Source organism: Camarhynchus parvulus, chromosome 5 (assembly GCF_901933205.1).
Source record: "Camarhynchus parvulus chromosome 5, STF_HiC, whole genome shotgun sequence".
NCBI classification, from domain to species: domain Eukaryota; kingdom Metazoa; phylum Chordata; class Aves; order Passeriformes; family Thraupidae; genus Camarhynchus; species Camarhynchus parvulus.
In genome coordinates, this window is record NC_044575.1 from 25,151,167 (window position 1) to 25,166,766 (window position 15,600).

General features: G+C 39.6%; 1 protein-coding gene across 1 annotated transcript in view; it reads right to left on the reverse strand.

Moving 5' to 3' along the window:
* The window catches only part of SPTBN5 (spectrin beta, non-erythrocytic 5), a 90,481-nt gene that overhangs the window by 17,250 nt on the left and 57,631 nt on the right, over positions 1–15,600 (reverse strand). The window contains exons 38-50 of the mRNA XM_030950438.1: positions 15,140–15,235; positions 12,317–12,435; positions 11,559–11,673; positions 10,758–10,871; positions 9,514–9,635; positions 8,711–8,873; positions 6,682–6,870; positions 5,819–5,896; positions 4,224–4,396; positions 3,067–3,157; positions 2,288–2,434; positions 996–1,133; positions 11–267 (exon numbers count right to left, since the gene is read on the reverse strand). Of these exons, the coding sequence (XP_030806298.1) occupies positions 11–267; positions 996–1,133; positions 2,288–2,434; positions 3,067–3,157; positions 4,224–4,396; positions 5,819–5,896; positions 6,682–6,870; positions 8,711–8,873; positions 9,514–9,635; positions 10,758–10,871; positions 11,559–11,673; positions 12,317–12,435; positions 15,140–15,235 (1,802 nt within the window). The remainder of the gene's footprint in view (positions 1–10; positions 268–995; positions 1,134–2,287; positions 2,435–3,066; positions 3,158–4,223; positions 4,397–5,818; positions 5,897–6,681; positions 6,871–8,710; positions 8,874–9,513; positions 9,636–10,757; positions 10,872–11,558; positions 11,674–12,316; positions 12,436–15,139; positions 15,236–15,600) is intronic.

Here is a 15,600-nt window from a genome sequence, read left to right on the forward strand (position 1 = left end):
ACTCACACACCTCTGCACCAGTTCATCCACTTTCTCTTCTAGCTCATCAGCAAGGAAATGTTTCTCCTTCTGGAACCGCTGAGCTGTGACCACAAGTTCTTGCAGCCGGTCCCTATGGGCAGCAATGTCTTCCTCCAGTTCCTCTTGTTTCTTCAGATGACTGTTCAAAACCACCAGATCATTGTCATTGTATGGTGCTTTCAGGTCATTTTCCACACCTTCCAACCATTTCTCTGTGTCCTCTACGTTTCGCTGAAAATGAAGACCCTGAGAACAAGTAAGAAGAAAAAATAATTTAAACCTTTAGGACAGATAATGTGATGTGAAAATCTCAGCCACTTTCAGTAAAGATTGATCACACTGCTCAGTGAACTTTTCCCATACACAGTGGTGGTGCAAATGAAGAAGAGAATTCAGTCATGGTGAAAACAAGAACAGATGCATTAAATATCAATAGTCTATCTTACTTGTGTTGCACAAATGCAGATCATGGACATAGCATCTTAAAAAAAAGAACATTTAAAGGGAGAGCTCTGTTTTATAACCACAGATTGTCTGATAGCTCAAGCAAGCATAACTCACAGTCATGAGAATTCATGTGCCTGGAGCTAGAAGAATGAAAAGCAGCTGTAGGTTTCTTTCTCAATGTGCTGGAGAAAAGATGCCCTTGAGACAGATGCAGCATTGACACATATGAGTAAAGACATTTTTCCTCAGTAACTGTCTCTGGAATCTGGATCTAAACCAGCAGCAGGAAGCAGAATGGAGCCCAGCCTACAGATCCTCTTCCCTCCATAGGGATCTCCAGTTATCCTGCCAATTCCATTCAGTCAGTCCACACTTAGTAGATTCTTTGCAATAATGGTCTTGAGGAATGAGGTTGGATTGTATCAAGTGACACACTTGTAGATGAGACATGCAGCAAGGCAGCTGTGCTATCTCTGGAAAAGACACCAAGATCCAACCACTGGCATGCCTGTAACCACTGGCATTACCTTGTAAGCATCCTGCAGTTTGGTCCATTTATCCTGGCAACTTGCTAGCAGCTCTTCCCATAGCTCTTCCATTTCTTGTAGTCTGGACTGAATGGCTTCTGGGGCATAGTGCCTTTCATGGAGCATCTTCTCACCTTCCTATGTCAGGAGGAACAGGCAACATATTCTTCCTTTGCTGAATGTACCAGAACATATCACTTTTGCCTTCATAATCATAAAAGCACTCTTATGTAAAGGGCCAGCTGCAACCATCACCTCCTGACACAATAGATGAAGGGATTGCAGAGACAGAGAAAAATCTAATAAAGACAAAAGGCTTACTGAAATTAGGGCAGAAACTGCACAGCAAGGGAAGCAAGAGGCACAGCAAGTGAAAGGTAATATACCAGGTCAGTAAGTGTTCTAAAGAGCAGCTACTAGGACTATTCCCAACAAAGAAGGCAGGGCATAATGAAGTAATGTGAAAGAGATTGTGCAAACAAGTCTTTAAAACCAGATAATTTTACCGAGGATTGTAGCTCCACCCTTTAACCCCCTCTTGTCGTGTCTGCCAACAGGGGGACTGATAAAGAAAAGAAAGGAAAGGAAAAGAAAAGAAAGAAAAGAGAAAAGAAAAAGGAAAAAAGAAAAGGAGAGATGTTTCTAAGATGCCGGTGAAACTGGAGGGGGCAATCTACTTTTAATGTAGTAATCTATTGCAAAATACATCCAGTAAGCACTGTGCTGAAAATAAAATTAATAAACATGTTACAGTCTGTCCTTCCAAACTTGTCATCTGATCACAGCTTCTGCCAAATATCTGACAAGTCTTGTCAGGCTTCTTTCATATCTCGCCTACTAATGTGTCTCTGCAAAGGAAGCACTTAAAAACTCTATCCTTTTTGTTGGATACGTCTTATGTATCTTGTTAAGGCTGTACATCCAATCAGATAGATTCTCTGCTGGAAATAAACAAGGATACCTCTAAAGTGGCATTCACCCAGAGAGATATGTCCCTAAAGTCAGTGGATTGAATCTTTTATTGCAGGCCCCCATCTGTTTCCATTGCATGCACAGTGAACATGCAGAGCAAGCTCACACTAGATAGTAAGAGAGAGTGAAGAAAGAGATGGACACAGAAAATTCTTGGTGGACTAAAAGAATAAGCTTCTCAGTATACTCAGAGACAACATGGACAATACCAGTGACAGGACAGTGACTCCCACTCCCTTGGTTGAGATCACTGTAACTCACTGTCTGCAGAGTCTTTCATGCCCATTTCCCACCCTTGCCCAAAACCCCGCTTCTCTCACTGATTTGATGGAGTCCAAACGATTTCTATTGGCCATGATCTCTGCTTGGAAAGCCTGGTGCCTCTGCAGTTTGGTCTGCAGATTGCTGGGATCCTTCCAGCTATCATCCTGGGCAATGCTGTTCTTCTCATTAATCCAGGCAGCCACCTGTGGGGAGGGAAGAACAGAAGTAAACAAAATCTTCAGTGTTTCTTCAGTTTCTTCAGCTCCAGCCTACCAGGCTCTCCTTTTATATGTATAAAACAGGGAACTGGTAAGTGAGGACCAAAATGAGTTGTCCTTCTGAGGTTCTGCTTCCCATAGCTTCTCCTGCCCTTCATGAGGTCACCCCTATGTGTTTGTTTATGAGCACTGTTGTTTGGAAAGGGAGCTTCTCCATCAGATAGCCCCCAAGCAGTGAGAAAATGCATGGGTACATGTGTGCATGGGGGAGAATAGACAATGATCACCCTATTTCTAACCCATTGTCACTATCTCACAAAAAAGAACTAATTTTTTTCTTTTCTTTTTTTTTAATGATGGCACATTCCCTTTTAACACATTTATTTCTTCTTCATTTTGCTGTTTTCCAATGTACAGTAGATCTTTCATTTACTACACTAGACTAGAGGGAAGAAGATAAAAATATCCCTTCATTCTTAAACTCATCTTTCCCAATATTATCTCATTCCAGGCTCAGTTCCTTGATTTTCCTCACAGTAAATCTGTCTGGCATTCAGATCTATGCAGCACAGCATGTTTTAAGAAACCAGAATATTATGAATCCTATGTAATTGTACCTCAAAAGAATTCTTCAGGAACTTCTGCAGAAGCCTTGATTCCTCCAGCAAATGTCTGCGAGCAGCAGCATTCTCCAGCAGTCTCTGTTTTCTGAGATGAAGATAGATGTGTGAGGCAAAAGTCACAGAGTGAATTAGATAGATAAGGGTTTTCAAATTTCACCTCTAAAACGCACATGATCAAATCTTCCATTCCCTAGGAGGGAAATGTCCATGATATGCAGATTCCCTTGATCTGGGCTGTCAGAGAAGATGCCCAGGACACTGTAGGAAAGATTGTGAGCTGACAGATATCCTACAAGTTCTGTGTATATGGTATCTGCCTCTAGAAATCACCATTATTGCCTTTCAGGATTCAAGAGAACATAAACTCAGCACATTTCTTATGTGGAAATCCTGCAAATGTGATGGTGTTTCTCATGGATAAACTAAAGCTACACCATCCTTTAATTTTTTTTCCAATGTTTGGACCTGCAGCCCTTTATTAGTGTTAATGCAGATGTGAGATATTAATAAATCATATAAAATTAGAATACATTAACAAATCAGTATGTTCACTTGAATCAAAGGGGACTTCAAGTCTCTTTTCATAACTTTTATGTAGCTCTTTTCATCTACCACAGCAGGGAATACAACTGCTTTTACTTCAGCACTTGTTTAAGATGAAAAATATGCAAATTGCTAGTAGCAATAAAGTAATTCACACGAGAGGGCAAGATCTGATCAGAAAATTTGCAAATGCCCTAATGGATAATTTGAGTGGGGCTTAAAGATCAACCCCATTAGAGCAGAGAAAAGCAGTTGTCTAGGAAATGACCTTTCTTGATGGTATTTAATGATAATGAAGTATTTAATGGCTTGGCAGGCCTTCTGTTTGCAGCACTGTCCAGAATGAGCATCACAGCACTGTCCCTAAGGCCAGGCCAGAATACAGAATTAAAGAGAAACTTCCTTTTTCTGAATCCTGCTCCCCCTCCACTTAATTGCTTTTTGGAATGAAATACAGCCAATTTGGGAAGACTCCAGTGCAAAGCATGAAGCTGAGCAAATGCAAACCAGCTTATAGTTCTCTTAATTCATTTAAAGGTAATGCTCACCGGAGGAGGGTCTCATTGCAGAAGAGATTGGTGGTTGACATGGGAAAGATTTGACTTTACCTCCTCAAAACAGCCTGGCATCTGCTGCTGATATTTTCTGAGTCATAGTGCTTGTTCTGTGTTAGCTGCTGAGCAAATGAAGCCATCTCATTGATTTTCTCCATCTGAGCTTCCAGGGCTTTTTCAAACTGTGTGTGTTTCCGCTGCAGGCTCTCCACACTAGACACTGAGTCCTGGATAGAATTCAACAAAGGGAAGTTGCTTTCAGTCAGAGTTTTCCCATCCAAAACACTGATAATCCAGAAGGTAAATGGCATTTACCCCAGATTTGCAAACTAGTTGTCAAGAAATTTTATTGTTCCTTGGAATTGATTGGCATTGATCTGACACTTGGGACCTAAATAATGTTCCATGCAAGATCTGAAGCCATTATTTCAGCGCTGGATGCTTAGCTTCTCGTGCATATTGTTGCGCTTGGTTAGAACACATAACTTCTCAGGAATTGAAACATCAGCCCCTAATTTTAAATCAGTCTTAAGACAGATGCCATGTTGAGAACAAACGTGGGATGCCAAACTGAAATCGGAGTTAAGGGAACAAATATGTCACAGAAGGAGGTTAAAATTAGAGTCTCAATTTCAACTCATGGAATTTGGAAGAGCTCAGATCCAGATTTGAATTTGAGGATTGGAGTCTGACATTACATTTAATCTGCAGAGAAACAGTTCTTGTAATGTTTGTGAATCCCAAGATTAATGACTCAGAGTTCTCCTTTCAGCACCCCTCTGCACTTTAATTATAGAACCAGTGGTGTCAAAATGTTGTTATCCCAGTAAACTCTGCTTCTCCACTATTCTAAAGGAAGCAATAAGCTCACATCAAATGGGTCAGATAAAAACACTAAACTTCTGGGTGCTGACATGAGTCATTGGATGGGAAATTACTCACAGAGCATTTTCTGCACATTGCTAAGCTAAATATGATTGGATGAGTCCTTCTAAGTCTGTACTGTAATGAAGGGACTGCAAATACACTGAACTCTGAGATGTTTTTGTAGCCCCCGCAGAGGCAACTCATTTAGTAAAGTAGCACTACCTGTACAAGGTGTAGGGTGAGCTAAGTGTCAGAATGTATATCCAGCATCCTGAACAGCTTTTGCAGCCCGTGCATCAGTCTGCAGTTTCAGTTATAGCAGCGTTACTGATACCTGTGGTAGGTAATTTGAAGCTACACTGGGTATGCCAGCAGTGATGACTTGCACACTGCTGGCAAGTCTATTTGGGTCAGATAAGACAAGCCAGGCTGAATGGGGCACTGAACAACCTGGGCTGCTGGGAGGTGTCCCCACCCATGGCAGGGGGGTTGGAAATGGATGGTCTTTCAGGTCCCTTCCAACCCAAACCATGCTAGAGTTCTATGTTTCTATGCAGTCTCATTTTCCTGCTATACTCAGAGCAGTTGGATTGTTCCATTACTCTTAGGTTCCCATCCTGTGTAAAGTACCAAGGAAAGAAATCTGATCCTAAACCACCAACAGGGCAGAGTAGTAACTTCAGAAGGAGAAAGAGCACAGGAAGATTCAGATCACATCATTGTACAGTCCCTTCTCCTCCAGACTGGTTGCAGAGAAAACTGTAATTTCTCAGAGCACATACCCCTAAGTCCTCATTAGCTAGGAAGGCCTCTTTGCTGCTGAGCCAGCTCTCAATCTGTTCCACGTAGCCATAGAATTTCTGTGTAGAGGAAAAACCCAACAGTCACAAACATGACAACATGCTGAAATGCTGTAAAGCATAAGCTAACCTGACCTCAGCAGAGTACACTGAAAAAACCAAACTTTCAAGGTTATTTCAAAAATTAATGTAATACATGAAAAAGCATTGAAACTGCCCATACCATAAGATTTAAGTTCTCATATATGGGATGATTTTAGATGAGATTAGTAGCCCAGCTCTTATTTAAAATACTTGACATTCTTCATTGTAGAATCTCTGTTTGAGCAGAAATTTTTAAAGTGAGATGACTGTTACAGAGAAGTATTTCTAGAAAATTGCAGCCAAAATAGTTATTTTATAAGGAAAAAAAGCCAGGAAAAAATACATTATTCTGTCCATGCTAAATTTTTCTTCAGTTTTTTAAGAATACTTGTCTGGCTTCATGTCTTTTTGGGCAGGTTTTAGAATTTGGAAGAATAGTGATGTTGTGTTGTAAGTATGTGTCTTTTTACAGATGTATGAGAGTTTGACCACAATTTGCTAAGTTTTACAGTCTTTGAAAAACATATTAGCACATATTCCACAGAAATTTCTATGATTTGTAGAGGTAAAATTTCTCTAAGTCCTGTCACCAATGAATGTGCTTGGCCCTCAGCATGCCTTCCAGAAACCACTGAAATATAGATGAAACACTGGGTATTATTAGCACATTTTTCATCCTGCCATCTCATAAATTTGCTGCTTTTATCAAGAAAAAACTGTCAGTGGCATGTGCATCCTCTCTTGAATGTCATTTTACTCACCTGTAAATCATGTGCCTGAAACAATTTAATATATTGCTCTTTCCATGCTTGGATCAGTTCAGACCAGGCTTGCTGCAGTCTGGAGAGGGACTGGCGAATCTCAGGGGTTGCATAGTGACCAGAATTGCCAAGTTCTTTACCATAGTCACTGAGAGCGTTGAACCTTTCCCCTCGGGCTTCAATCTCCTCCTAAAACACATTACTGAGGTTGATGTCAAGGGTTTATGAAAAGCCAGTTATTCAGAATATAAGCCTTGAGGGGAAGAGCTTGGTCTGTAACTTTCCAGCACTAATATTTGCATGGAAAATAATTCATCTTTGAGCTATGTTACTGGAAGGGCATAGAATTGCCTAAGAGAGAGTAAATGTAAATAATTAATGAGTTTATTGGTCCAGGAACAACTGTTTTCCTACAAGTTAAAATTGAGATTTAGTTAGAAACAGATTAGAAAATACTGAGATATAAATGAACACAATTTCAAACATCCATAACATCATCCCCCAGTCTTCCTACATAAAAGTGGTGCTTTTAAGAAGCAGTGTCTAGAACTTTTCCTCTCCTGACAAAAAAGTTTGCATCAGATCTTTACATTAAAGGCATGGTTTTATTTCATTTTGTGTGGTTGAAATGAAACACACTTAACTTTTGCACCTGGTCTGAGGAATGAATTATACCCCTATACTGAATCCTGAAGGTGAAAGCATAAAAAGCAATTATGATCACTGCAAACTGATTGTGGAATTTCTAATGTAAGCAATTTGAAAATGAAAATAACTACGAACTGAAATAATACCATGTATTAACTCATAAACTACCTTAAACACTATGGTATGTACTATTAAATTTCTGAAATTAGAACTGCTGCTTTTAGAGATTTTTGAGTTGGTGGCATTGCCCATTCATATCTATAAAATTGTAATTAAAATATTTTTGAAATTCACATGAGCACATTGTGTTCAGCTCCAGTCTCTCCTATGGACTTTATTTGAGCCATTAACCGGAATGGAAAAACCCCTCCTTCTTGCCTTGTCTATAATTTTAGTTTAGTCAGCATAAGAACATAGTGCCTGAATTCTTCCTTTTCTCTGTGACTGCCTCCTTAGAGCCATTTGGGCTCCTTGACTAACAGACATTAGAGACTTAGATATTGCCACCATTTAAATATGGAGCACACTACATCAGTGGTTTGTGATATTTTTAATATGACAAAGAATTATTAGCAAAAACATTGTTAAGTGATAGGAGAAAGCATTGTTTAAGTGGATGACTCTAAAGAAGGAGGGGATTTCAGGTACTTCACACTAAATTCAAGTTTAGAAAATTAATCAGAATCTACAAACTGCGTTAATAATGGTACCGACAAAGCATTGGGTATCAGTAATTATTCTGTGAACAGGATTTCTAGAAGAAGTAAAGTAACTGCAAAGAGAATGTAGCACAACAGCTGAAAGATAGCTATAATTCTTGGGGAAAAGTAAAATATTGACTTTTTTCATAATGTTAATTAAAATTTCACTCTTTTCAGAAAAGAAACCAAAAGTATTAGCCAAGTTAGCCACCAAAACATTCGTTAGGTAATTATTACTGGGATGTGAAGTGTTTCAGAGCTGAATGTGTAACACCATTCATTGGTAATTTGCTTTGCTGTGTGAAACAAACTGCTTTTATTTTCTTCTCATGTAAATTATGATCATATGAAAAAATCTAGCTTGAAGCAAGGCTTAACTGGCATTAAGTTCTTTAGTAATATGAATAAGGAGATGAGCAGCGAGCATGACGTGGGACTAAACCTGTTTTTCACCATCGGGCTTGGACAGCAGTAGAGGTGAGAGCTCATGGGGCTTTTGAGCCTTTTTGCAAAGACACAAAGTGCCAAACAGCCCATGGGACAGTTTTGTCAGTAAGTAGGTGATTTCTATCCCCAGCCTGGTACTGAAAACAGTTTTTTTACCATGTTATTGACAGAGGCATGCTGCGCACACAGAGTGATTCGCAGTATGTGCGACTGGAGCCACAGAAGATACTTGCCTTTCTCTCCTGATGCTCCTCTATCATGCTTTCGGCTTCATTTGCACTCTTAGGCAGCCCCCCTGCTTCCATTAAAGCTCTGGTGTTCTGGGCCCAGTCTAGTATTTCCTTCATCTCCAGGTTAAATTTCTGCAGCTGGTACGAGGCTGCCAGCTTCTCCTTCCTGCCACATAAGGTGTAGTTCAGCATCATCTGACATGGAATTATCTAGTTGCCTCTCCCTCCCCATTTACAGAAGCAAGTATCTTAACAGAAGCCAAATGAAATTAATTCAAGCTTTCCCTTACAGCTCCTAAGAGTTCCTCACGTTAACCAAAACCACAGGAGATGCACACTGCCTTTGAGACAACATATTTACAAATATTTTTACATCAGTTCATTAGCACAAGAAAAGTAAAAAAAGACTTAATATCTGTTGCTTACAGCAATGATTACAGATCAGGATTAAGCCTTTCTGATTTTGGAAATATTTGAGGAAAAAAAATAATCTTCAAGCACCCTCCAAAAAGAAGTCTTTCACAAAGGCTTTATGATAGATGTAATTTGATAATATGGAGGTATTTTAGTAACATTATTTAGTGGGATAAACCAGAAAAACATTGTGTGAGTTTTCCCAAAGTCACATCAGTGGAACTTCTTGTGTATCAAGTCACACATTTTCCAATGCAGGTGTCTTAGCTGCCTATGTAAAATTAATAAAAAAATCTTTAAAAACTTTAAAAGACCTCTGACAAGTAGCATTTAGACCCCAGGGAGCAGCTTTGCTCCTGCTGAGAGATATGCAAACAACTCTAAGTCTTCACCTTTGTTTGGCCTGTCCCTGGAGTCGGAGCCAGTTGTTTTTCATCTCCTGTTGCTTCATAGTCAGTTTGTCATTTATGGATGGATTCCTTGTGGAGAGGCGGAAAGATTCCAGTTCCAGGGGCTGGGAAGAGATTTATAGTGGAGTAAATTCATGCCATATACTTATATTCATTCCTGAGTTTGCCTTTCAGGAAAAAGTTCATTTTAAGACCCCAGCTCTCAAAAGCAGGTAATTAAATTACAGTAACAAAATATACAAAGGGATATATAATATGGAAAAAATAATACACATGCATTTGTGAGCAAACTCCATGTGCAGGCATTGCTTTGTAGGCACAAAAGTTAATTTACAATTTAGAAAACAGTTTTGCAGAATATAGACAAACAGATTGGAAAAAGAAGTGTGAATTCTAACTTCTATTAGCAGTCTGATGGACGCTCATCAACTCAGGTTTAAAGTTGGAAACTTTCTTGCAAAATTCTATCAAGTTGATGAAAATGAAGAATTTTAATTATACAGAACAGAAAATATGCCAGGCTGGTTTTAATCCTTAAAAGAAGAACAGTTATACAATTGCAAAGAAAAAGTTTTTCATATTTTCTATATGAAAGATCCAACTGTGAAAAGATGTGAGAGGCTGTAATTGAATTTCTACTGCTCTTCAACAGGATTTATTTCTTTTTAGTAGAAATATACAAATATAAAGGACCTTAGAGCCATATTTAAGGCTCAATTTAATTTAGTCCTAGATGATGCAAACCGACCAGTTTTTACAAAAGCCAGAGTGGATCAGGCAGGCCATTATAACCTAGAATTTCTGTGCTGGATGTCTGTGTTAGGAAACTACATGCAGTATGGGGTTTGCATCTATGTTCTGAACAGAAATAGGGTTGTGATTTTAGTTCAGCTGAGTTCCCCACAGGAACTGGGGGAAAGATGGAGTCCATGCTTTCCAAAATGTGTAGGACAGCCTGATCTGGCTTGTGGGTGAGGGCCAGAGACTCAGATAACATTAAAAAAGGACTTCTCCTCTTGGTTTTTGTGCATCAGGAAAAATAATATTTGATAAGGTAAAGTAGGATTAAACAGCATGGTATTTTCATGAGAAGAAATTTATGCTGCACTTGCATTGCTGAAAATTCCTGCGAATCAATCTGAAGAGTAACAATGATTTTTGCATTATATTTTCAAGAAGAAAAAGTGAATTTTTTTCAGTATCCTTTGTACTTCCCTACTTCTTACCTCCATTTTGGACTTAATAACACTGATTTCTCTCTCCATTTCTTCATGTCTTCGAATCAGGTTTTCCACACTTTCCACATCTTTTCCATAATCCAGTGCTTGTATCAATACACTCTGGAAAGGGCAATGGGATGTGAAAATGGTGAAGATAACACCAAACAAAAGGATCTGTATCTTAATTATTTCAAAAAGCTTCCTCCTTCACCTCTTTGCATTGCCATCAAAATGTTCTTATTGTCTTTTTAAATATCAATAGAGCACATTGTCTGCTCTCTTTACAGAGATGAAACAAGAATCCGCATCTCTTTTGAACACCCATAATCCTGCTTAAGGTCCCTCTGGCTATTCACATGTAAAACAAAGACAGGCATGCATCCTTGCATTTGTCAATTGTTCTTTTCTATTTTTTGGCAATTTTTTTTCCATATATCAAACCAGAAAAACATTTCCCGATAAATTGTTGCACAGAAATTCAGGTGTGTTATGAAAATATAAAAAATAAAATTTATCCTTAGGATTCTAGGAAATTAAATCCCATAAAATGAAGAAATACATTTAAAATGTTGTTATAAAAATATCAAGCCAAAAGTCTTGTTATCTTAAGTAGTACCACTTGCCTAGTGACTTATAATTAAATAAATATAATCACTTACATTGTTGAAATAATTGGTTTTTATCTAGCCTTTTTTCTGTTAATATCAAAATTGTAATTCAGGTTCAGCATTTTTACCTCCATTTTCTGAATGAATAAGATAGATAGAACATTTTTCCACTTCACTTAATCAAAATTGGAAAACTTACCTTCTCAGTAATTCTTTCTGTGATGTCATCTATTTCTCTGATTAAGGCATGAATCTCTAGGGCTCCCTCTAACTTCTTCCTGTATGCATTCAGGTTACCATGAAAACTGTTCCACCTTTAATTGGAAATAATATTTTAGAGAAGTATTTCAGAGGTAAGGATTTCCACAGCTGAGCTTTGTGATGCTCATATTTAAAGAAAACCACAGGTTTTCCAAACTACCTCGTGTATTGATCTCCCAATTCTCCATAACAGGGGGCTTATCACAGGAATAAAGCATTAGCCTGAAAAGACTATCTGATTGTATTTATTCCCTGTCTTTAGGAATGGCATGGGGGTTAAAAGCCAAAAAAGTACTGATCCAGTTTCCTTAAACTCTCAATAATCTCCCAATCAATACCTTCATGCTTTTGTTTCTTAGATAGGGGGCCGTGGAGCAGCAATAGCACAAGGCAATTCACCAGGACAACTGTGTGAATAGATGGAAGTGTCTAAGCTTTATGAATCTTGTGTGCCAAGTGATGTGAAACAGAGTATTTGACTCCAAAGTTAGAAACATGACTTTGGCACTCCTGGATTAAAAATTCTTCTAAGCTACCTGCTCTGGGAGTCTGGAAAGACAACTCCAGTGTCTGATATTTGGTAGCTGTGATATTAAAGAAGAAAACAAGTTCCAGTTCCTCCATTTATCTCAGCTGAAGACACTTAACTTTCCCTTCTTTTTTTGCTTTACAAGGAACATTTGAAAGTATACTCACTTCTCATTGAGCTGCTTTCGGCGCTCATAGATTGTCTTTGTTTCTTCCTTGTTCTGTCTCTCTAGTTTCACGGCCAGGGCATTGATAGTCCTGATGTGAGCATCGTCCACTGTTGACTCCTGTAAAGTGAGAAAGGGAACAAAGGTACATGTTCAAATTGCTTGTGACTCAGTTTTCCACTGAGATGTGAAAATCAACACAAGCAGCAACAAGAAAGTGTTTTACCCCAGTAACATTTCAGACACATGGAGTTTGCTCTACTACAACTGCTGGTGTTACCATGTGCCTGATGAGAAGACAGTAAAGGCAAGAAAGAACATTAATGGCTCTAGATGCAGCAATGATCTTGGTCTAGGTGAGGGCCCTCGGGCCCTTGGACCCTCAGACCCTAATTTCTAAGGCAGTTATTCCAGCAGGGGTTCATTTGGTGAAGAAACACACCTGCAGTTGCTGGTTACAGAGGTGGCTGCTGTGGAGGACCTGATCTGTGGCAGATTGTTCCTCACACAGGTAGTGACTCATGGGCTCCTGGGCTGTTTTACCTAGGTGAGCTCCTGACCTGGAGTGCCTTCTGTACTGTAGACAACAGCCTCAAAATCCATACAGCCTCGAGAATCCCAGACAACCTATGCCACTGTGTTTTCTTCTAAGGCTAAGTCTTCTGGGAGACTTGCTTCCCATGCACATACCATAGAATAGATAATATTTGCACATTGCTCATATAATCTAGAGTACAGTGGGATAATTTTTATTTTGGAGCACTACAGATGGCCAATGCGGAACACTGCTCCAGGATTCAAAAACATTCTTTATTTTTCTGGGACAAATAAATCACAAGTTTAGCAGGGAGACAATCACTGGTGTAAAGAAGCACGGCTGCAAGATGCCAGCACACTGTTAATGTAAGTATTCACTGCAATGTGTGTTTTGTTTATGCTGCATCCATACCAACATGCATGCTTCCACATGTGCTTTCCTATTATGCACAGCCATAAAGTAAACTAGAGAAACCAGCAGTTAGATATTCCTTAGAAACCCTGCAGCCTCCTGTCCTGGGAAATAATAGCGGCACAATTAATAGAAAATTTGGCAGCCATCAATGCAGGAGGATTACTCCCTAGCCTGATCTCAGATTTTTCAAGTGGGAAAACCCACACTGGATGGATGCACACACTGTGCCAGAAGCAGCCTCCTTCTGTTTGTATCTCCCTAGGAAGCACTGCATAACTGAGCATCAGCTATCAGGGCATAACTGCATAACTAGCCCAGCTTTTTATCTGCAGGAGTCATGTTCAGAGTGTTACAGGAGCAGTGGCTACAAGCTGATACTGACTAAGGCCAAGAGTTTCAAGAGTGGCACATAGAAGATCTACCTTAGTTTACGGAAAAACATTCCTGTTCAGAGGGTTGTGCTGGCTGGAGCACTGGGTTGTTTCTGCCCTATTAATCACAATTCTTTTGGCTGGTACAAGCTGTAGAAGAGCTCTTGCTCAATCCCTTAGCTCATAGTCAGCTGGTGAGTAAAATGAATGTCTCTTCAATTTACTAATTCCCTGGTACTGAAGCCAAATAATTTGGCTCTCTATCCAAATGCAGTGTGAATGCACTGTCACGAAATTCTGCTGGGCTTTGGAATAAGGAGCTCTAGGGTTTCTCCCTGGTGTCAGGCATATCTGCACTGTTACTTTGCATAGAAGAGGATTGTCTCCTTCTGCTACTAGGCAACAAAAGTAGAAGATGGGGGCTGCCATAACAAGAATCAGCAAAAAGATAGCAGGCAAACAAAGGATAAAGAATATTAGGAGACTACATTAGAGTAAACATCACTCACAAATTCATAAAACACCTCTTTCCAGACCTTTCCCACAATTTTCAGAATAGCAAATCAGCACAGTAATCTTTCCTGAGTGACACACAGACCTCTTAGTCCTCATCTGTAGCAGTTCACACAAACAGAGAGAACAAGGGGTTGCTGCAAATGCATCCCCTCAATATGTGGCCTCACAACTCTTGTGGTGGGAGCTGAACACATGACAAGGAGGACCCTGCTCCCCAGGTTTGTGCCTAAATTGGCACATCTCACTGGGGGCAGGAGAGGCAGCTGGCATGACTCAGTACCATGAAAGAGGGACAGAGATGTCAGCATTGAAAGGCGAAGAGTGCAGCTGTCTTGTCACATGGCTGTTATCCAAAGCATAAACCATTGCTCTGAATATAAACCATTTTACTGAATATCTGGTTATTAGTGTTATGATTCATGAGTAACCACGTGTGCTGTATAAACAGAGGCCCCCAGATTTGTGTGCTTAATTTGGATGAAGGTGTATAAGAATGAGACCATTCCTCAGGAGGAGGAAAATGGAGAAATAAAGGATAGAAAAAAAGGATAGAAAACAGTATCTTTTTTTACAGGCTTGTTCATGGAAGGTCCAGATCAGTTCTCAAATTCAAACAAGCATGGCTGAAACCACTATTTTTAAACCACTTTTGGGTGGAAATCACAGTGACTTTGCAGACTGCATGAACCAAAAAAAAAAATCTGCTCAAAGTCAGGCTCACACGGTGAGTTTTCCAGTCATTTAATGCAGTCTGAAATGTTATGTTGTGTCATGAGTGCCTGACAGCTCTGCCTAGACATCTTCAAAGCAAAAGGCATAATAAGAGAAAATTCTGTCTTTTTAAATGACTTTTGGGGTAGTGATGCTTCCTATCACTTTGGTCTTACACCTCCTCAGAGCACTAGAACTGTACTTGCTAACTGGACTGAAAAGTTACCTGCTGCTTGCAGCCCTGCAAGACATGAGCATGGAAAACACCACTTACCCCTGATGTTGCTCCACGGAACTCATTCAGCTTTTTCTTGAGTTGCAGGCAGTGCTCATAGTCATTTCCCACATCACCCACATTAATCATGACCTCCTGGAGAAACAAGCAGCAGACAAATATGTAGGTGAAGAGTACAAGAACACAGTTACTCCCAGTGCTTAACCTGATGCAATAAGTTCAGTGATGTGTCTGTAAATCACCGACCCACAGCTTCTGAAATAGCCCCTTCTGATCTTTAGATAACTACGAGACTTGGTGCCAACTCCCTTTTCCATTTATTACTGGCTGTGGAAACAACCTCTGAATGAAAGTGATTCTTTACTCCTACAAAGAGAAACTTTCAGATTTGATAGACAATTAGAGTGAAGACCAGCTGCCAAATGCTTCAAGTCTCTTCCATTCTAATCTGCTTTCATTTCTCTGTCTCAGTAGAGGCACATGAGATGGCCCCAAATAAT